We start from the raw sequence: 22,466 nt of genomic DNA on the forward strand, positions 1-22,466 counted from the left end.
TTATTTAACAATCCGTTAACCTAATCACAGATGCATGTCCGTTTTAATAGTCCGATTTTGGAGGGAGAAGGCATAGAGAAGACAGACTATTGTTAACTGGATTGATTTGCGCCTGGCCATTGAAAAACAAATTTAGTAATTGCATCCGGGGATCTTTTGAAAGAGTCCATTGTGATTGGTTTATCTTCGGACAGCGAAGATATGCCCATTGCATTAAACGCGTCTGTAACAGCTGATCTGATTGGTGGACACGTCGAAGCGTTCAAGGATAAAAAAAAATGCAGATGACCTAAACAATTGTTAACATATCATAAGAAAAATATTACCAACTATTTTTTTACGAAATTAATCTATTATGCTGGCATTTTTTGTTATTCATGTATTGCAATCTGTATTTTCATTGATTATTTGCTAGTTCCAAACTTCATCCGCTGGCCAATCAAAACCCTCGTTATGAAAGGGCACTTGCTATTCACACGATGCATGATGTTGAGGTTATAAGCGGTCTAAACTCAACAAAATCATCCGGTTGAAAATTGTCTGTTTTTCTTGACAAAGGACAGGTAGGGTGTTTATATGTTGTTCAATTTGTGTATTTATTTGTTAATTATATCATTCTGTGTGTCGTTTACCTTGGATTGACAACATGCCCCTTACGGTGGTCCCTATTTGTCCCTGGCTTCTGTTGGATAAAATTCTCCAAAAACTACACACCGAAATGGCGTTCAAAGGAAACTTTCCATTGTTGTGTGGTGACAGGGATAGGTAAATGTACCTTCTGGTTGAAGTTTATGTCTTAATTAATGAAAAATGAGTTAATTAGTGAATAATAATCGGTTGTTGTCACTCTGAGAGCTCTGCACGTGCGTCGGTAAATACACAATACGGGTTGTCCCGTGGATGGGGCCCAAACACAAAAATCATTATCTTAGTACACACACACGCGGTACACTAATGGCCGACGTCTTTGTCTTCACGAAGTCGTTGGTCTATAATATGTGAATGTTCAATGGTTTGTTAGTCATTTCTGTGTCTCAATATGTATATGGTTCTTATTCTGAACACAACAGTACAACCAAGAAGAGTTTCATTCGTGGTTCATCTCGACCTCAAATGGGGCCCCCAACGGGAGAACTAATCAGCTTTAATACAATCTTTATACAGGTTACTTGTTATATATTCATTAGTCTCAAGAAAACAGTATGGTTTGTACTCGTTTGTCATTTTGGTAGTATTCACTATATTTTATATGATTTTAGAAACCTGATCTCTTAAAATTACCAAAATTTTGATAAGAAATCCCCCTGAAGTTCATAAGGTTGGGGGAAAACCCCAGTTATTTGGGAAGAACTACCTATATTTTTACCTCTGTACATATGGCATTTACATATCAGAAGTTTTGAAATATTCTTCATCATTAAAATGACAACCTTATGAACCTAATGAATGTCAAAGGTAATTTAGAATTAATATTATTGATATATTTATTTACAGTGATGATACAGAGGTATGGTTTATAAGACAAACAAAGACAGTGAATATTCTTAATATTTTGGAAGTTCTAATTATTTATGTACACATGACTGATGAAAAAGAATTCTTGAAATGTTTAGCTACATATATGTACAAGCTGTAAATTCTTATTGAATCCTTGTATATGTGACATTTTATTGCATTGGTTAATGAAAATAATTTGTAACAATATAGTCAGAAGTTGCAATAAGCAAAATTTTCATTTGCATATTTATCTGATATGAAGTCTAGAGATGATGTCAGTTACCATGTCTGACCCAGACATATAATTTATTTGATACCAGGAACAAAAATGTAAAAGTTCACTTCAGTTTGAATGTTACTGGTGTCATCTATCTCGAGCCAGGTAGCACAGATTTTTCAAACAGCATTTGATTGTTGTGAATTAATGGTTTTTGCATTATATTGATATAGGTTTGAATAGGATGAATTAAACATGTTTGAAAATTATTGCAATTATTCGTTTATTGTTTTTGTTACATTTCATCAGTACAACTAACTGTGTCAGTATAATAACAAGGTACTACTGTTTTTTTCAAAAGAAGTTCAAAGCATTGGGGTTTTTTTGTTTTAATTAGAGAATGGTTTTGAAATTTTTCAAATTTGGCTTGTCCAAAAAATAAGAGTATAGAGAAGAATTTGTAACTCCTGCTTTAAAGGCTAGTCAGTTTGATTGACATTTGACTTGGTATACCTGTGTAAGTTTAGTCCATGCTGAATGCACCAACAGTAAATCTTAAGGTGATGAAATGTTGAAGAAAAAAAACCCCTGGCTTTGTATTGACTAACTGGCAAAGATTCTATGTAAAAGCAATTGAAATCGTGCATTTTATTGATTTTTAGCTCACCTGGCCTGAAAAGGCTGGTGAAATTATTCTGTTGAGTAGCGTTGTCCATTTTTCTGTGTAGCAGCAGTATTTGTCTTTTTGTCTGTTTTGCTTATTCCATTCCTTGATGCAGGTATCTGTACATTTTTTTTTCAATGTGGTCTGAACTTCAGTGCTGTTTCTTTGTTTGTCAACGTATTTTTTATATTTCCATATCATGTACATATTCTGTGCTTGTCTAAGCAAAATTGTGTAATGTATGTTCTGCAAAAGGATTTGCTTGTTCTGTATTTTGTGTGGTGTAGAATTGTCTTCATATAAATTTCTGAAAGGTTTACAGAAAAACTTCCATTGTCTATAGCAGTTAGGACTTATACTCAAATTATGGGTAAACTTTTCCAAAAATAGTGTCGTATGTCCATTAAAAGTTAATATGTAACAAATTTAATTTTGTTTTTTCAGGTGCTAGTCAAGTACTGGTCCTGTCGATGCAACTACGATGGACTTTATAGAGAAGTAATAGTGAAGAATACGTTGATAGGGATCTACCAGACACATATGTGCCTGGTGTCCGTCTCATAATGACTGACGAATCCATGCTCAGCTTGTTTGATGCGGACGGCGGGTTTTTGGATGAGCTGACAGGAGGAGACACTGGGATTGGAGGTCCAGGGAATGGGATGGACTCTTCCATGCTTGGCCCAAATACGGGTATGGGTGGCATTCCACCTGATCCGCTGCTCAACACTGGCTACGGTGCATCTCATTCTCAAATGCCTAACCTCTCAGGGAACCAATTTTCTGGAATGTCTTACCAAAGTACTGGTGCACAACAGCAGTTTTCATCAGAGAACTTTGCTACACCCCAGTATAATGAACAGCAACAGGGAATCCATCAGATGGGCAGTGTGGCTATGCCAGGTATCAACAATGGACAAAGGCAACCGAGAATAATGATGCAGAACCAGCAGATGACAACGCAACCTCCATTTGGTAGCCAATCTGCGGGTAGAGGGTTGATGCAGCAACAGGCGGCTCCAGGTGGTTATCAATCATATCGAATGGGTAGTACACCAATGACGGGACCTCGTCTCCCTAATCCCCACCAGCGCCAGATTGGGATCAATCAGAACATATCACAACAGACCAATAATATGTGGAACAACAGTCAGACTAGTCCTAATCAAGCAAGTACTTTTATCCATCAGCAGAGACCACTGCAGACTCAGCTTCAGCAGACCCCACAACCTCAGCAACCGCAAATGGCACCGTCACAACTCGGTGATGGAACCCCTATGACAACATACCTCACTCACCATGACTATGCCTTACCTAAATCCTCTTCAAATATTGTTCCCCAAGTAAATGTTAGTCAATATCCAAACACTAGTGCAAACCAAGCGGGTGTGTACAATATGCAAAGGTTAGCCTCGCCGCCTGGTAATCATAATGTAATGTCTAATGTGCCATTGTCTGCCAGCAGTGCTTTGAATGCTATGGGCCAAATGCAGCAACAGCAGCATGCCATCCCACAGGCACAGCCATCATTCCAACAACCCAGCATCAGTACGGCCAACAATGTGCGGCTTACTTACAGTGCTAGTACACAGATACAGCCGCAACAGCAACCGTTTCAAGGAAATTATGTGCACCAGCGACCTCAAGTGAACTCTGTTGTTCCAACGTCAAACTACCAAACCTTTTCATTCCAACAGACACAGAATGCTATGTCACAAGGGATTGGAGACACCTCTAGTCGTCTAAACCATTTCCAGAACACCAGTCCTAATCAGACCAACACTCTTATGCCAGGTTTCCCTGGTGTGAACTCTCAGCACGTGACCACACCCTCCCCAAGACCAACCCCACCTCCCAGGCCTACGCCTCCACCCTCCCATACCCCAGATGTCACACATACCTCCCCTACTTCTCAGGGAAATGCTAGACAGTTACATCAATCTCAGATGGATCTAATGTCGCCACCGTCTGGGGGTCAGACCACGCCTACTGCCAGTCCGTACCATAGCAGTGAGGGTAGTAATTCCTCAATGAATCAAACTCCTATTAAGTCAAACACTTACGCCCCTGTGGGAAACACTCAGTTACCCTCTGTAGGTATGAGGACAAGTGTAAATACCAATGTCCCAAATAGACCTTCTGGAGTTGCACCCTCGAGTCCAAATGTAAAGGGTCTCGGTCAGGGTATGGTCCCTCAAACTGTGAATTTAGGTGGTCAGTCTGCAGTGGATGTAGGTGGACAATCGGCTATATCTAGCATGAATATGAGTGGCCAACAGAATGTGAATATAAATGGACAGACTAATATGAATATTTCTAATGTTCAACAAAATGTGAATCTGGAAATTCAGAATCTACAGCAACAACTTCAGCAGCTGCATAACATGCCACAGACCAACCAAACTCAACAGGGTATGCTGGATCTGCAGGAACGAATTCGTACACTGCGTGCTAAACAAGAATTAACACATCAAAGGCAAAAGCAGATGCAACAACAACAACAACAGATGCAGCAACATATTCCAAATTCAAATATGGTTTCCCAGCAACAACATCAGCCAGTTCAGCATAATCAACAACAACTTGTGTTTCAAATTCCAAATCTACAACAGCAACAACAACAGCAGCAGCAACAACCAGACAATCAACAGAAAGTCATTCATCTGCAGTCGAGTGTCAGTGGTACAGGTGTAAGACAATCATTCATTCAAATCCAACGTCCAAACTTGCCCAATCAGTCGCAAAATCAACAGCAACAGAAGATTGTTATCGTCAGTTCTCAGCCAGGGGGTTCTATGAGCATGCTCCAACAGCGTCCTCTCACAACCCAGCCGCAAGGCCAGCAGACAGGGCAGATTGACCCCTCTCAGGGACAGTTCAACCAAGTGATGCCCCAACAGACACAGCAGAATCTACAGGTGATCATACAGGTGAGACTCAATGTCCCCTTTCTACTGTTGAGAATGCCTCTTTGTTTTCAGGTCAAATTTGGTCCCATATGAGCTTTTAATGATTTCTTCACCACAAATCCAGCTTGGTAGCTGTGTGTCCGTCCTTCCTTACCGTATGTTAAAAATGACTTTAGATTATCTGTGTAACTGCAGGTGCTACCTGTAGTGTGTTATTACATTGCATCAATTGATGTTGTATTTGATGGTTGTTGTTTAGTGTTTTTGTACTAGTGGTTTCCTTGAGGCTGGAAGTGGTATACTTGATTTATATTCTATTGGAGGTATTAAGACAGATATTTAAAAAAAATAGGTTATTTAAATACGGGCATTGAATAATAATTCCAAAGCAATTGAAATTATCTGTTTTTTGATTTGAATAATATGTTATGACTGGTTATTTGATATTGTTTAAAAATTATTCAATGTGCAATAATATCAATTTTGGAATCAGGCAAAAGAGGATGATCTGCTTAAATAAAAAATACATATATGAAAATATCTTTCAGACTGCATACATTCATACTTTCCCAAGTTGAAGTTTAGTTGAAGTAAGGTAAAATTGTCTACTTAATGGGTCCATTATTTTGTATATGCAGTGTTTTCTACTGTTCATGAATCTCTTTGTAGTAGAAATATAGTCAAACTTTGATGTTTCGAAGTTCAAGGGTCTACCAAAAAACTTGGTTACATTGAGACTTAAATCATACCTGGTGGGTTGTATAGAAGTTTCTTGTTCATGGATCATTGATGACACAATATTTCTACCTGAACTATTACAAAAAATACCAAAATACAACTTCAAATGAAAAGAGGTTTTTTTATCTTAGCAAATTTTCATCTATGGAAAAAAGAAACAAAACTTTGAATGGAAATCAACGAGAAATTGACAATGGATGCTTATATTTGTATTGGTGCCTTCCTGTCACACAGTATATGTATTTTATGGATCAATTTTAGAAGAAACAACACGCAGCATTAAAGTGGTCTTCAAGTGTTACAGTAATTATTTCAAGACTGATGCATAAACGTTGTAGGCACTAATGAATTTAAAATATATCAAATTAATATCATAATGTATTCTGTCCAGAAATGACAGCAGTAATATCGTACATCATCGGTCTTAGAAATTAAGCCGATGTTCTGACGATGGCTAGTCTTAATCAATCGGTGAAAGCATGATTGACTGATAAATCACAGTGTTACTCATGCTTTTACGCTTAAAACTGAAAAGTGACGCTTTGGGAATGGGTGAAATCATCATACAAGTGATGGGATTGCCTCCGATTGTTTTCAAAATTCTGTACATTAGAGTTAACTAAATGCCATTGCCACAATGGTGGCGATGAACATCACACAACATCCCATTATCTTTGATTTAAATATCATGGCTTGTAAATAAGCAATTAAATTTTAATCTGTGTTCAGTCATTGATTAACTTTGTAACACAGAGCTAACTGATAGGGGGCTATCGTAATCCCATTGTCGGGAAGCATTCTTCGTTGAAATGTGTGAAATTTTGCCGCAGGATGAAAATACCTGTACAGTACAGGTAAATGTTTTGTTTGAATCATGAGCCATCAACGACTGTGTTATCATAGCTTACAGTCAATAAAAAACTTGTGATGCATTGGAAAGTTTGATTTATGAAACTTCAATTCATAAAGGGGAAAGTTAGTAGTAAAATATAGGAACAAAATTTGGGACCGGACAAAAACTTCCATACATGGAGAAATTAGAATCATCGAAGTTCGATTAATTGAAGTTTGACTGTATAACTCTGACAATGCATTGTGCTGGACCAGTTATAGCGATATGCTATAGCTTCTTCATTTCGGTAATATCCTGACCTGTCTTGTTGAGCAGGGAATATGTTGATGGTGTTCTCTTTTATGTAGGCATACATGGTTCATTATAACATACTCCAACATTGACAAACCCGGTAACTTTAGCTCCTACAAATCCTGTCTGTTTTGTTTGAACTGGTCAGTGAAACCAAAATGTTCAGCCCTTGCTGGAGTTCAAACTAGCAACCTCTCCCTCTGAAGACAATGGGTTGAAGAGAAATTCCCACCAGCTGCAAATAGTCAGAAGACTTGTAATCTGAACTTGTTCAAGCAGTCTTTTTTGTAGATATTTTCAGTTGTGTCCTGAATACCAATTTCAAATTTTTTATAAGTTCCAGTAGGAGATATAGTGGGTTCTCAAAATTTCAATTTTAATTAGTTCCACAGGAAAAGCATGAGTGAAGGTCGTAGATTTCCATGTCCCAAAAATCACTGTTAAGAAGTTGTCAAACTTTATTTATGTTGCCTCAATATGTATACCTACTTAATAATGGCAAGATGTCCTTAGACTCTTCTAAACAGGAATGCATTGTCTTTTTTATATTAACTATCACATTGTCTCTTTCCATGTCTTTTGTCTTACTATCATACTGATTACTGTATTTCTGGATAGTTTTCAAAAAACATTTGTCATAAGGTACTACATTTTGGACAAGTTTGAATATTGCTGTTATCGGGCCAAAATCACATAACATCAAAAGGATAAAATGATTAATGGAAGAAATAAGTTTGTGGCTGGTAGCAATGACAATTTTCAACTGAATCGCAGGAAATTTCACAATTTTTGTGTTGTTTTTCACATGCTTGACTTAAGTGTAGGCAGATATTCAGTGGTCTAAGTAATTATTGTAAAAATATAAATTGATTCACTAATGAAATTAAAGCATTTACTTGAGACCTACGCTTCAGCTGTTTGATTAGAGTCATCCTCAAGGCAAATAGGTGTACCCTGCCCCCTATCTGACTAACATATCTCCCTTCTGTGTGCCTACAGTATAAGGTCTATAGATGTGCCCCCCCCCCCCGCTCCTCCAACTGACTGACCTGACTTATCTCTATGTGACTACAGTTTCCCTCTATATGACTACAATATAAGGTATATAGAAGTGTCCCCCTGACTGGCATATCTCCCTCTATGTGACTACAGTATAAGGTATATAGATGTGTCCCCCTGACTGACATATCTCCCTCTATGTGACTACAGTATAAGGTATATAGATGTGTCCCACTGACTGACATATCTCCCTCTATGTGACTACGGTATAAGGTATATAGATGTGTCCCACTGACTGACATATCTCCCTCTATGTGACTACAGTATAAGGTATATAGATGTGTCTCCCTGACTGACATATCTCCCTCTATGTGACTACAGTATAAGGTATATAGATGTGTCTCCCTGACTGACATATTTCCCTCTATGTGACTACAGTATAAGGTATATAGAAGTGTCTCTCTGACCGACATATCTCCCTCTATGTGACTACAGTATAAGGTATATAGCTGTGTCCCCCTGACTGACATATCTCCACCTCTATGTGACTACAGTATAATGGTATATAGGTATATAGATGTGTCTATGTGACTACAGTATAATGAGTATAGATGTGTCTCTATGTGACTACAGTATAAGGTATATAGATGTGTCCCCCTGACTGACATATCTCCCTCTATGTGACTACAGTATAAGGTATATAGATGTGTCTATGTGACTACAGTATAAGGTATATAGATGTGTCTCCCTGACTGACATATCTCCCTCTATGTGACTACAGTATAAGGTATATAGAAGTGTCTCTCTGACCGACATATCTCCCTCTATGTGACTACAGTATAAGGTATATAGCTGTGTCCCCCTGACTGACATATCTCCCTCTATGTGACTACAGTATAATGAGTATAGATGTGTCTCTATGTGACTACAGTATAAGGTATATAGAAGTGTCTCTCTGACCGACATATCTCCCTCTATGTGACTACAGTATAAGGTATATAGATGTGTCCCCCTGACTGACATATATCCCTCTACGTGACTGCATTAGTGTGAGATATAAAGATTGCGGTGTCTCCTTGTATGTGACTAAGAAGTATGGAAGCGACAGATCAATCGTTAAAAATGTGTAAACAGGTTGATGGTTGGAGAGCTGTATCGAGCTTGACACTATGGTAGAGAGAAAGGCCACAGTAGAGCTGCCAGCTGAGTTACACAGAAGGACACGCTTGTATATATCAGTGCTGGTGGAATATTGATTAAACTGACCAATAATCTACCTACATGCACTGCTGACCCATCCCTTACCATTCACCACTGTCTAGCAAAAAATAACTTCATTGTCACCGATCCAGCTTATTGAATCCTATCATGAGAATATGTCTGACAAAGGCCATTTTAATTAGTGACAGATCCTTATTGTCTCTCCTTCAGGCTCATGTTTTTTGCTGAGATGCTGACACATTATTATTTATAAAGATGATCAATTACAACCTCAAAGTTTGCATTTCATTTGAACTCGTGATTTTCCCACAATCTGTACCAAGGTTATACGTAAAGAAAGGTCAAACCTTCCAAGAGCTTCTACTTAGAACTAAACCCAGAACCACAGACTAGCAGGCTAGAGTGTTATACTGTTGTAGCCATAGACCAATTCTAAGATGGCAATGTCAGTTACAAGTAAATGGATCATTCTGGAAAGTAACCTTTAAGGTCAAAGGTCATTTGATATTTGTCTTCTTGAGATAATAGGTTTTTGTTTCATTATTAGTTGGGAAAGCAACTGTGAAGTAATAGGTCAAGACATAAGGGTGTCAATGAAATTAATAAGATAAAGGTAATGTATTTATGATATATGCTTTTAAAATCAACACATGGTTTTTAATTCATGTCCCAGGTCACTTGGCTGATCTTGTGTATATATATATATGTATGTAAATGGGTCACAAAGTAAAAATTGAAGTAGCATGAAACTTCCTGATCAATTTAGACCAAACAAGTAGAATTTAAAGGATAACTAATAATACTTAAAAAGGATATAGTGATGACGTAGTCTTCAAATAACAAGCATTAGGTACTACTAAATTTAGACCAGGAAAATCTTCACTCTAGTTTGGCATCTACTGAGTATTTAAGTGTCTGTCTTTTCTGTAGGTTAAATTCCTTTTAGGTCAATATATAGCCAAAATATGTTGATGCACAAGTATCTGACATGTTGTATCAGTAACCAAGTAGTATTCACTGAAAGTCACATGGTTCTCTGACAGATTCTGGTCACATGATTAACTGGATCATGTGACTCCCACTGAATACTGTTCAAAAGACCAAAATGATCTGGTTGAAATTCCTGACAGATTATAGAGGTATTACATGTTGTTATCAAATGTTTGGGATTTACAGTTCTTTTAATACTGCAGAACGTAAGGCATGGAAAAGACAGAAAGTCCAGTGCCTGTTGGTGCCTTAGTGAAGTTCTTTGTTAAGGAGGAAGATAACAAATCTTGCTGTTCATCATACACCAACAAAAATCTTCTTGATATTAATGGTTACTATTTGCTGTTGCAGTGTGATTTGTCAGCCATTTTCAGTTAATTTCTCATGGGTTGTTAGCAAGACACCATCCCTAATTTGTTACGAAAGGTCATGTTAAATCCCCAGATTTTGCTGTTTACTTGTGCATGATTTTGCAGATATCCATTAATATAGTCTCCATTTATCACAAATATTTGACAGAGCTTCTAGATATGTGACCTGATTATTTTGTTGTACCTCATTTGTGGGGATTAAGAACCATCCTCAATTTATTTTTCAGAATTGTACTTTCATAATCTCTTATCAGAAAATTACCACCAATTTCTATAGAAGATGCAGAAATCCAGATCATTGCATATAAAAGTAGTAAATTTTTTTTCTGTTAACAGAAACCAATTAGTAAATTTATTAATTTTTTTTTTAATTTTGACGTTAGTTAATTTTGCAGTCTTGGACTTCTGCTTTTCCTGTGGAACACACTGAAATTTTGCTTTATCTTTTTGTAAGTGAACTCATCAAAGTTTTGGAGATGGTGCTCTTGACTCCGTTTTGATTTTGATTCCAGTTCTTAAGGTTAACTGACATAATTACAGATGGACCGTGTATTATACATTTAGGAAGTGAAGTACCGAAACAAGATTGAGTGTATTTATCCTTCAATAAGCCCAAGGCCTACACTCAAAGTCAGGGGTGGGGTTATTACAGGAGTATATAGCATTTATAGTCATTTCTACAGAAATTGCAGTATATGTGTTGTGGGCTTGTTATCAGACACAGACTTATTGTCTAATAAATATAATGCTTTACTGGCAATATTCATTTCTCCAGAATGTGTCTGCCCTGGAAGCCTGAGCAGATATGCTGATTATTTTCAGCATTCCACTCTATAATGTGGAAATTAATTTTCCCAACTACAGTTCAAATCAAAGACAATGCCCATGATGGTTTTCCTGATTCCTAGACAAGTGACATACCATGTTTTATTTAGAACTGCTCATGGTCAAGGTCACCTTTACTAAAAATTGAATTTTAGAGAAAGTGCACCATGTTCTGACTAGTGTATCATTAGGATATGTATACTTGACATATTGCCATAGACATTACTTTCAAGTTTTATAATGCATATTGTGTGTCTCGTATGGAAAAGACAATTTCTGTCAATTTTTGCAAAATTTTCTGTGTGAAAGTTGATTAATTTGGGCCTGCTTAAATAAAAAAATCATACTTCCTTTAATCTTTACCGAAAATTCTTGTATAGGATAACTTTTTATGTCTGGAGGTCAAAGGTCATTGAAAAGAAAATTGTTTTCTATTGATAGTTCATTTAAATATCTACAGTTGTTACAGAGATGTGTGAAATTCTTGTGTTGTACATTACAAGTAATATAAAATTAGTTATTTTGTATTCTGTTTATCATTACAAACAGTAGTCTGTAACTGTTTTATATTTTGTCTTGTAGCCCCAGCAGCAGCAGACTGTGTTACAACAGCAGGGCCCAGTCATGATGAGTCCCCCTCAAGTGCCTACTTCCTCTTCTAACATACCTCAACAGCCCTCACAGGGCAACCTGGCTGCCATGTCGGGTCCTCTCATGCATCAGGCTGCGGCTACATCTGTACAGCCAACCCCCAATATGCCTTCCAATATGCCAGTGCTACAGATCCAGCAGCTGGGCCAGTCCCAGGCTCAACCCAATTCCCAAGTTCCCCTTGTAGGTTTCCAAACGATGGACCAATCCGAGCATATGGACACTAGTCAGTTATCTGGTTCAGTTACTCCAGGTACAACTGGTGGAAAGAGGTCAAAGAAAGCCAAGCAACAACAAGAAAAGGCCAACAGAATAGTGGCTGAGGCTGTGGCTCGAGCTCAGGCTGCTGGAAACACTGGATTACCTCCCTTATTAACCCAGAACCCAGCTATTCCTTCCACTGTTGGGGATGTGACAACACCAGAAATACGAGATGAGGATGAGGATGAAGAGGGAGGTAAGAAAAAGAAGAAAGCAAAACGGAAGAAGAAACCAACTGAGCCGAAGACTCCAAAGACACCTAAAGTAAAAAAATCTAAAACTCCTCCTGCTTCTGTTGGACCTGCTGAAAAGGTGGAAGTAGACAGTGCTGATAACAGTGGGGAGCTTATTGTTGACATTGAGTCTACAACTACAGCAACTCCAGAAAAGAAGAAAGTCGTCAAGAAAGCAAAATCAGAATCCAAACCAAAATCATCTGTTAAAAAGAAGAAGAAGTAAGTACTGTATGTAGTTGTTGATAGTACTATAGGTACAGTTGAAACTCGTTTCAAAATCGCTTGAGTCAAAATTCTGTTTTGAGTTGAAACAATTTCCCGATTTTTCCCTTTTATATCATTGTAATTTTAGGGCGGATGACTCAAATTTCATTGAGTCAAAATTTGGTTTGAGTTAATGTGATTTTTCAGTCCCTTCAATTTGAAAGCAATGGAAGATGCATTTATTGTCGCAAAATTAGTTTTTGTCAAAACATCGGCAACTCTTCTGAAGAAATCGGTCAATGTATACATAGAGTAGAATGTCACTTGTGTCAAACATATGGCTAATTACAGCATATCAGTCTATCGTACACACAACAATTGGTCTGTAAAGATTAATTACTAGTTTAGTTATCCAATTAAAAGTTGACTTATTAATTAGTGTCACCATCCTGTAGCAGTGATTTACCTGTACGTTAAACAAGTGGTGCATTTACACAAAATATGAAAGCATTTAGCTTGGTTCTGTGCATCTTGAGGAACAACAAAAATGAAACCGTAAAACTAGTTCGAACTTTAATGAAATGTGATCCCCACAAATCAAAACAGAAACAAATTTTTGTGCTTTTTTACTAAAGGATTGTGAATGGGTACTTAGCTAGATTTAGTGCTTGAACAATACATTGCTGAAAGTGTTTTTTCATTGATGGAACTGATATCTGTGCATGATTTGTCAAGTCTGGACTAGTGCTTGTATATGTAATGTTTTCTATAACGGGTAAAAACTTTCCAGTGCTGCCATTTTGTACCGTTTTATTGTAGCTCTACTTTATTCAACCTTAATCAATGTCAGGAAAATAATACTGACCTGATTTGGATACTTTTTGAGTTGAAATTTGGATAAGTCAAAATATTTTACACGGTCCATTGAATTTTGAGAGATAACAAGGTTCGCCCGTATCTGGTAGTGATAGTCTGATATAGTTATAACCATTTGATATAAAATTGAGTCCATTGTTCACGGGAGTATTTCCCTGTGTGTTATCTTTTCTGCTGTTTGCTTAATAATCTGATTATTTTGTGAAAAGAACAAAGGATTGAAATAGGAATAACTTCCTAAGCTCTTCAACAGATAGCTACTTTATAGCAGTGTACCTTAATGGAAAATGGTTTTGCTACAGGTATATTTGAACTTTAATGCTCTGCTTTGGAGAGACATGTTTGTGAGGACAATGCTTGTACTTTGTTAAGAATTTTATATGAATATAAAATTACATAAATTTATGACAACAAAGCCTTTTCTGTAGTGCCCTTAGGGCCAAATATGGACCCCATTCCAAAAGGATTTATTTCATATTAGACCAAATTCCACAAAAATATAGTTTACTCCTTTACATTTCCCCCCAATAAATCAGTTTGAACAAAATTGAAAATGAGACTAAAAGGCCCTTTCGCAAATTACTGGAAAACCATAGACAAAAGTAAACATAAATCAAATGATGATATCTGAAACGTGGCTAATAAAAATTCTTTCCATTGGTGGAATAACAATAGAATAAATCTTTATATACCTGTAACTTTCTATGTTCTTATCGGATTCATAAAAAGTGTCAAGATGCTGATTGATCCCTAACAGAGTTCCACGTAGCCACGATTGATTTACTCTTGGTTTAATAAAGGGTTGTGTTAGGTATACAAGCACTGACCTGATTAAGTGTTATTCCTACTGATTTATAGTTGCGGATGTTCACTTGTCAAGTTAGTGTTAACTAGGTCACTGGAGCATAAAACAAATGACATTTATGTTATACAGATACACAAGCCACTTGGCTGAGACTTGCTAAACAATCACAAACTCTAATCATAGATAGACATGAATATTAAGAAAGCTGCGAAAACTTAAAATAGAAACATGTTTACCTTCAAGGTTATAAAAGGCTTAGAGCATATGTGATGGTCTGAAATACTCACCTGCTGAAGTGCAGAAAGGCCATAATAGTGGACAAAAAACTAAATAAAACAACAAGGAAGTGATGGTCCACAATCTGTTTATTGTCTGTGTTTTTACATCTGCCTATACTCATGACTAAACTTAGATAAAAAATAAGAAAATACCTTGATGTTGAAAGAATATTAAATCAAACTCGAAATTGATGAAAAGATGAACTAAAAAAAGATTGATGTTAAGACACTTGACAGAAATTACAAGGAGAAAATTACCAGGTGTTCAGGGAGATTTCTTAGACTTCTTTGACAAGCATTTGGTTCTTTTGATCCTGTCTTGCCTTTGTTTCATCTTTGTTCTTTGTGTTTGAGTTAAGATTTTTTTTTTAGTTTTAACATACAGTATCAGTATTTTCTTGCCGTTATCAGAGTGTAACTGGAAATTTTGAGAAGTAATAAGGAATGCGTGAATAATTTCCAGTTCTCTTCACTTTTTGAAAATGATATCAATATACAAAATTAATATGTGAAATATTTTTAAAAAACAAGTTTTGTTAATTCAGGTTTTATGACTTCAGAGATTTAGTCATTTAAGCGAGTCACACTGTGAGACATAAAACTCTGTGGAATGATCAGTATGTTTGTGATAGATTTAGTTTGGGGGACAGCTCTATGAAAAAAATGGGGTCATATTTAATAACAGGTAGCAAAAGATAGTATGATAATTAAATCATGACTTAATATGTTTGTAGCATTATATAGTATGATAATTAAAACATTTCTAAATATGTTTGTATAAATATTTATACACCTATAAGATGTTGAAATCAGTGTCAAACTAAGCTCAAGAGGGAAAAGAATCATAATTCAAAGTCAATATTGTTATGCATAAAAACAAAATATCAGTTTTAAGTACATTTAAATTTGATTTCAGACCACCAGCTACATTTATGAAGTTAAAGAAAAGAAAGAGAGGTGCTTCTTCTGACGGCTCTGATGTGGAGTTAAAGATAACACCGCCTCCATCCCCTGTAGGAGATGAAGAGGGGCTCCAGGTATAATCTCCTTCCAGTCACTAAAGTGACATGATCTCTAAGCAAAAAGAGTCTGGTCACAACATTTTGGACCAAGTATAAGACATTTATTTGTTAAGTCTTTATTCTGACATGGTTCATAGTATCTCTCAGTATGTCTGTTTATTATTATTAATCAGGTTTTACGTTCTGTTCCACAATTAGTGCTTGTAAGATCGATCTCAAATTCCACATGTTGATTCATTTTTCCTTCTTCGTGCATGTATAATATTTAGAATGATTGTGGAAACAAAATGATGGCCTGGTGACAATATTATATATGAAAAGTAAAGTTTATTTGCAGTATTTTTGAGAAATTATAAAGGGGTTCTAAAACTCAAAAGTAAAAGTAAAGTTCTTACTTTGACTAATCAGAGGAAAGCTTGCCATATAACCGTCTTATTCATACAGGAAACTTTTGAGAATTTTTGTTTTTTTTCCAAATGCTCTGTATCTGAAATTGGTTGACTGGTAAATGCATGTGTATATACTCTGGAAGAGATTTAAAAAAAAAATGGATAATTTCAATTTATTCACTTTATTTGTTAACTTTTTCATTCTTTCAAAATTTACACATACAAAATCGTACAAGAAATCAAAAACAGTATTAAGCAAACTTGAAATCCAAGAATGTTTTTCCCTGTTCCTGTAGAAGCGTCGATCAGCTAGGAACACCAAGCGAAAGAAGTACATGGATGATGTTGACCTCAACTTATCAGATGATGATAATTTAGACATTGATGTGGAGGGTAATGACGGTGCTATCATGAAAGCTCTTGAAGTCAATGCAGTAAGTGAGCCCCCCACAACAACATCAATTCAATTAATAATAATTGAGGAATTTGAATTTTATTACTCATGACTGCTAAAAAAAATTTGGCTCCTTTATATGTAGTACCATCCTGGAATTTAAATTCAATTACTTAAATTACTTTTTATGTCCCTGCAATTAAATGGGGGGCATATAGTGTTACCCATGTCCCTCCCTCCCGTCATGTCGTGGTGTGCCACGTCCCCATTCCTATTCAATGCAAGCATCTACTAACTTCATTGTTTGATTTTGGTCAAACTGTATACAAAGGACAATTATATTATGAGTATGATTTAGACAACCATGTTACATTATTTATGATATCTTGTCTGTTTCTGCCTTAGTTCATGCTACCTCAATGTTGAATTGTACTTTACTGAAGAGTAGATATACTTAATCTTTGTCTGTTTACAGGAAAATGCTGTCGAGGAAGATAACAACATAGTGGTCGAGAAGATCCTAGGCATGAGAATGCGAGTTAGTGACAAAGACGTAAGATATCTTTACTTATCAATCATCATAGTTTCCTGGGTCTCATCTATAGGTAGAGGTAAAACAAAGTTCTAGAATGTGAGAGTTAGTGACAAAGACGTCAGATATCTTTATTTATTGATCATCATAGTTTCCTGGGTCTCATCTATAGGTAGAGGTAAAACAAAGTTCTAGAATGTGAGAGTTAGTGACAAAGACGTCAGATATCTTTATTTATTGATCATCATAGTTTCCTGGGTCTCATCTATAGGTAGAGGTAAAACAAAGTTCTAGAATGTGAGAGTTAGTGACAAAGACGTCAGATATCTTTATTTATCAATCATCATAGTTTCCTGGGTCTTATCTATAGGTAGAGGTAAAACAAAGTTCTAGAATGTGAGAGTTAGTGACAAAGATGTAAGATATCTTTATTTATTGATCATCATAGTTCCCTGGGCAGCATCTACAGGCAGTGGTAATGCAAGGTTCCAGAATAATGGAAGCTTTTCAGAGTGATTTCCCATACCTCTATATAGCTAGATGTAATGTAGTTTTGTCTTTTTGTAGCCAACAAGTCGTTTTAGACCTGAATTCTCTGGTTAAATTTGTGCTATTTCAAAGCTTTATAGTAAAATAAAACTGAGCTGCTCTTGCTATTCCTCGAGATTCAAACCTTTGATGTTTGATATTAACTTTAGTGCATTAGAGTGGTATAAGGAAATATGTAATTCTCTTTCCAGCCAGTTAAATTAGTCCAAACAAATCATTTCTTATAACATACTCTGTAATCTGAACTTCTTTCTGATCTGAAAAAATTATTTAATCCCAAAGGATCAGGTTATGACAGAAAAAACTGTAAATGGTTCAAGTTTTACCCGACAAATATTTACCATGGTTGTTTGATCAGGTTAGTCTAAAATACAGGATCATACAAGGAGGGAAATTGGGTAATGTCATAGTAAACTATTTCTAACTGTTCATATGTACAGGTGTGTCTGTAGGTCCAATTTATGAAAAATGATACAAGGAAGCATTGACACACAATCAGTTTTAATGAGGGATAATCTTATATTTATCTATCAATTACTTTTAAATTAGTAACAGTCCTGTCACGGATGGTAAGATTTCTGATAGTGTCTAAATAAGTAACAGTCCTGTCACGGATGGTAAGATTTCTGATAGTGATAGTCCTGTCACTAAATTAGTAGTAACAGTCCTGTCACAAATGGTAAGATTTCTGATAGTGTCTAAATTAGTAACAGTCCTGTCACGGATGGTAAGATTTCTGAGTGTCTAAATTAGTAACAGTCCTGTCACAGATGGTAAGATTTCTGATAGTGTCTAAATTAGTAACAGTCCTGTCACAAATGGTAAGATTTCTGATAGTGTCTAAATTAGTAACAGTCTTGTCGTGGATGGTAAGATTTCTGATAGTGTCTAAATTAGTAACAGTCTTGTCACAAATGGTAAGATTTCTGATAGTGTCTAAATTAGTAACAGTCTTGTCATGGATGGTAAGATTTCTGATAGTGTCTAAATTAGTAACAGTCCTGTCACAAATGGTAAGATTTCTGTTAGTGTCTAAATTAGTAACAGTCTTGTCACAGACAGTAAGATTTCTGATAGTGATTAAATCTTTACCTGTAAGTAATGAGGAAGGTGTTGGCTGTAATGGTAATCCTGCAGTTGTGGTAAAAAAAGTCTATATTGTTTCAATTTTAATCATCAAACATAAACCATTTCATCTTGATGTTATCAACTTGATATTACAGGTGGATGTGGAGAATGAAGATGAGCCTCCAGAAGAGGAAGTGGAGGAGTTCTATGTCAAGTACAAAAACTTGTAAGGTTTTTTCTTTGTCACCTTTAAAACTAGAAAGCTTTGTGATTTGATGAAAGAAAAATCTTCATATTCAATAATGACGTGTTTTTGCTGCTCAGGTCAAATAATGACATATCATGTTTGAAATTAAGATATGTGTTTCAGTTTGACTTTATTGTTAGTTTATTCAGCTCTTTGAACTCCTTTTGACACACACGAGAATACAGGAGTAATTTAGGGGATTCTGTATCAGTAGTCATTAGCCATCCCTCGTACGTTGTTCAGTGGGTTAGCCACCAGCTACATGAAGACCCTTCCTCAGAATGGCCCTGCTGTTCACGGGGTGATAAATGCAGCAAACAAGCCATGACTTTACTGTGATGCCTGACAAAATGATCATAAATATCCTTTCAGTTCCTATCTTCACTGTGAATGGAAGACAGCTGCGGAGATGTACAGAGATAAGAGGATACATCAGAAGATCAAACGCTACAAGATGAAAAAATTACAGTCTAGCAACTACTTTGCTGAGGTATGTCACTGTTACTTTAAGGAATTGATATTTTGTCAGAGTTTTGTAGAATATTTATTTAATTATCAACAAATTCAAAATTTTAAAGAGCTAATTAAATGATGCAAAACATATCTTTAAAATCTTGTTTGGTGTCAAAAAATTAGCCTAGATGAATACTTTGGTGTCAAATTATCATTTCTTTGGACATTTTGTGAAATTCATGCTATTGACACGGCCCATGTACTCAGAAACTATATGCCATTTCAGATTGATGATGATGAACTCTTCAATCCTGACTATGTGGAGGTAGATAGGGTTTTGGATACCTCGATAACAACTGACCCGGCAACAGACGAGAAGACCACTCATTTTCTGGTCAAGTGGCGAGGACTTCCATATGAGGATGCCACCTGGGAGCTGCAGCAAGATGTTGACCCTGAGAAAGTTAAATTTTTCAACCGGTTCAAGGACCCTCCAGACGAAGACGATAGAGAAGTATGTGATGCTATGTAACACTAAGGAGTGTTGTATATGTACTATTGTGGCAGAAAAATTTTTAATTAGAAGATCTAGACTTTGTCAACTTGGATTAGGACTAGTTCAATCAATATCTACTAAAACGCAATAGACTTAAGACAGTTTGTTTTAAGACTATTCATATAAAATACCTAATGGTAATAGACTCGAGTCAGTTTTTGTTAGGGGTATTCAAATATAATACTTACCCAAAGGGAATAGACTCCAGTCAGCTTTTGTTGAAATATAGATGAATCAAATTAGATTTGCATGCACCACTGTTGTCTTTTCAAAAATGTCGTATTTCAGACATATTTTGGATAAGAAGTGACATTTGGATCAACTGATCATATATAATTTATTTTCAAGATATATTATACCATATATTAATATGGCAATATTTGAATTAAATTTCAGCCCGTTGAACGCCCGAAAGCCAGCAACTGGAAGAAGAGAGATGAGACTCTTGTGTACAAGGGAGGTAATACAGTGCGAGAGTACCAGTTGGAGGGTGTTAACTGGCTCACCTTTGGCTGGTACAATGGGTAAGTTTTAATGTCTCTGGTTAAATTTTTTTAAAGAAGTGTTTTAATTTAAGTATCATTTTGCTGGAAAGTACATTATTTTGGCTGAAATGTGATTAATAAAATTGACAAATCAGTTAAAAATTACATTAAAGTCATATTGTCTGTACATGTCTAGCTATTTAAACAAGGCTAGTCAAACTGATTACATTTTTTGTTGCCTCAGACAAAACTGTATCCTAGCTGATGAGATGGGGCTTGGAAAAACTATCCAGAGTATAACATTCCTCCATGAAATATTCCTTGCTGGGATAGAAGGGCCTTTCTTAGTCGTTGTTCCACTATCCACTCTGGGCAACTGGCAGAGAGAATTTGAAACCTGGACGGACCAGAACGTCATTGTTTACCATGGAAGGTCAGTCCTGTTTATAACCATTTCTCAAAGTTCTTTAATAAGCATTCGTTCTAACTAATATTATATAGCTTTTCATGGTGACACTTTCTGGTTAGAATCTCCTCGATGAACAACAATTTTGACTGTTTAATGGCCCCCAACAATTGTGATTGTTTACTTTGTACACTTTTAATAAAATGAAGATACTTCATGTTTCTTTACTTGTTTCTAACCTATCATTAATGAGACAGATTTCAGATGTAAAGTTTAGCATAATGAATGAATACAGGTACCAAGAAAATTTGTTTGTGTTTGTAGTTCTGTAAGCAGGAGCATGCTGCAGCAGTATGAGATGTACTACCGCGATGATAATGGCAAGAAGATCCCCAATGTCTGCAAGTTCCATTCTCTGATTACCACATACGAATGTATTATCTCTGACTGTGATGTGCTGAGTAGCATTGACTGGCGCTGCCTCATAATAGACGAGGCCCATCGACTGAAGAACAAGAATTGTCGACTAATGGAAGGCCTCCGCATGTTTGATTGTGTAAGGCCAATTAACTCCATCAATAAATTTATTACAAGTCACATGTCCTTTATGTTACTGCGAGTAGAAATTGGAGTCAACAGGTGTATCTCATCACTTGTGATATATGTTCTGATTTTCAAGTAAAAATTTCAACTTTTTCTGACATTTCTCAAGTCTACATCTCCATCCACTATACATTAAAACATTCATGTATAAATGGTATGTTTTAAACATTTCTAACTGATGGTTGTTAAGAAATTCTTTGAACATTAGAACTTTCACAAGATTTGTTATTTAGCTTTATCCCAAATGTCATGAGTTTATCTTACTGATGTCATATTGTCTTAGAACCCAATAACTGCTGCATGATAAAAAGGATATTTTAGAATTGATGTGTTGTTTTGCAGGAACATCGAGTGTTGCTGACCGGAACACCTCTTCAGAACAATGTTGAAGAACTCTTCAGTCTCCTCAATTTCCTGGAACCTGAACGGTTTAGCTCCGTCAACAGTTTCATGGTAGACTTTGGCGATCTGAAGACGGATGCTCAAGTAGACAAGCTGAAAGCGGTAAGAAATTCAAGATATATGAAAGATAATTGGAGTCTGTTTAATGTTTGTGTATAAGCTTCCAGTATTAAGGGAAGCAATATTTTGTTCCATTTTAAACCATCTTTAATTGTGAATCAAATTTTATCTGTAGCTCCTGAAACCAATGATGCTGCGTCGGCTGAAAGAGGATGTAGAAAAGAACCTTGCATCTAAAGAGGAGACCATTGTGGAGGTAAAATTTCCATCTGTATACCCCAAAGTAATCATAAATGCATGAAATGTGTTTTATTTCGACTCGAAACATTGAAAGCAAATATGAAATGAACATTCTAAACATAGAAAGTTTTTCCTTTCAATATTAAAAGGTGATTGTTCGAGTTGTATGGGAAT

General features: G+C 36.1%; 1 protein-coding gene across 1 annotated transcript in view; it reads left to right on the plus strand.

Moving 5' to 3' along the window:
• Positions 1-2,941: 2,941 nt before the first annotated feature.
• Positions 2,942-22,466, plus strand: part of LOC132554242 (chromodomain-helicase-DNA-binding protein 8-like) — a 41,564-nt gene continuing 22,039 nt past the window's right edge. Inside the window, exons 1-13 of the mRNA XM_060218549.1 lie at positions 2,942-5,308; positions 12,158-12,942; positions 15,803-15,923; positions 16,594-16,731; positions 17,167-17,244; positions 18,996-19,066; positions 19,460-19,577; positions 19,827-20,054; positions 20,493-20,620; positions 20,826-21,014; positions 21,312-21,543; positions 21,933-22,094; positions 22,228-22,308. Of these exons, the coding sequence (XP_060074532.1) occupies positions 2,942-5,308; positions 12,158-12,942; positions 15,803-15,923; positions 16,594-16,731; positions 17,167-17,244; positions 18,996-19,066; positions 19,460-19,577; positions 19,827-20,054; positions 20,493-20,620; positions 20,826-21,014; positions 21,312-21,543; positions 21,933-22,094; positions 22,228-22,308 (4,698 nt within the window). The remainder of the gene's footprint in view (positions 5,309-12,157; positions 12,943-15,802; positions 15,924-16,593; positions 16,732-17,166; positions 17,245-18,995; positions 19,067-19,459; positions 19,578-19,826; positions 20,055-20,492; positions 20,621-20,825; positions 21,015-21,311; positions 21,544-21,932; positions 22,095-22,227; positions 22,309-22,466) is intronic.

This window comes from Ylistrum balloti, unplaced genomic scaffold (genome assembly GCF_031769215.1).
Source record: "Ylistrum balloti isolate Yb309-2 unplaced genomic scaffold, AGI_CSIRO_Ybal_v1 Utg370388, whole genome shotgun sequence".
Lineage (NCBI taxonomy): Eukaryota > Metazoa > Mollusca > Bivalvia > Pectinida > Pectinidae > Ylistrum > Ylistrum balloti.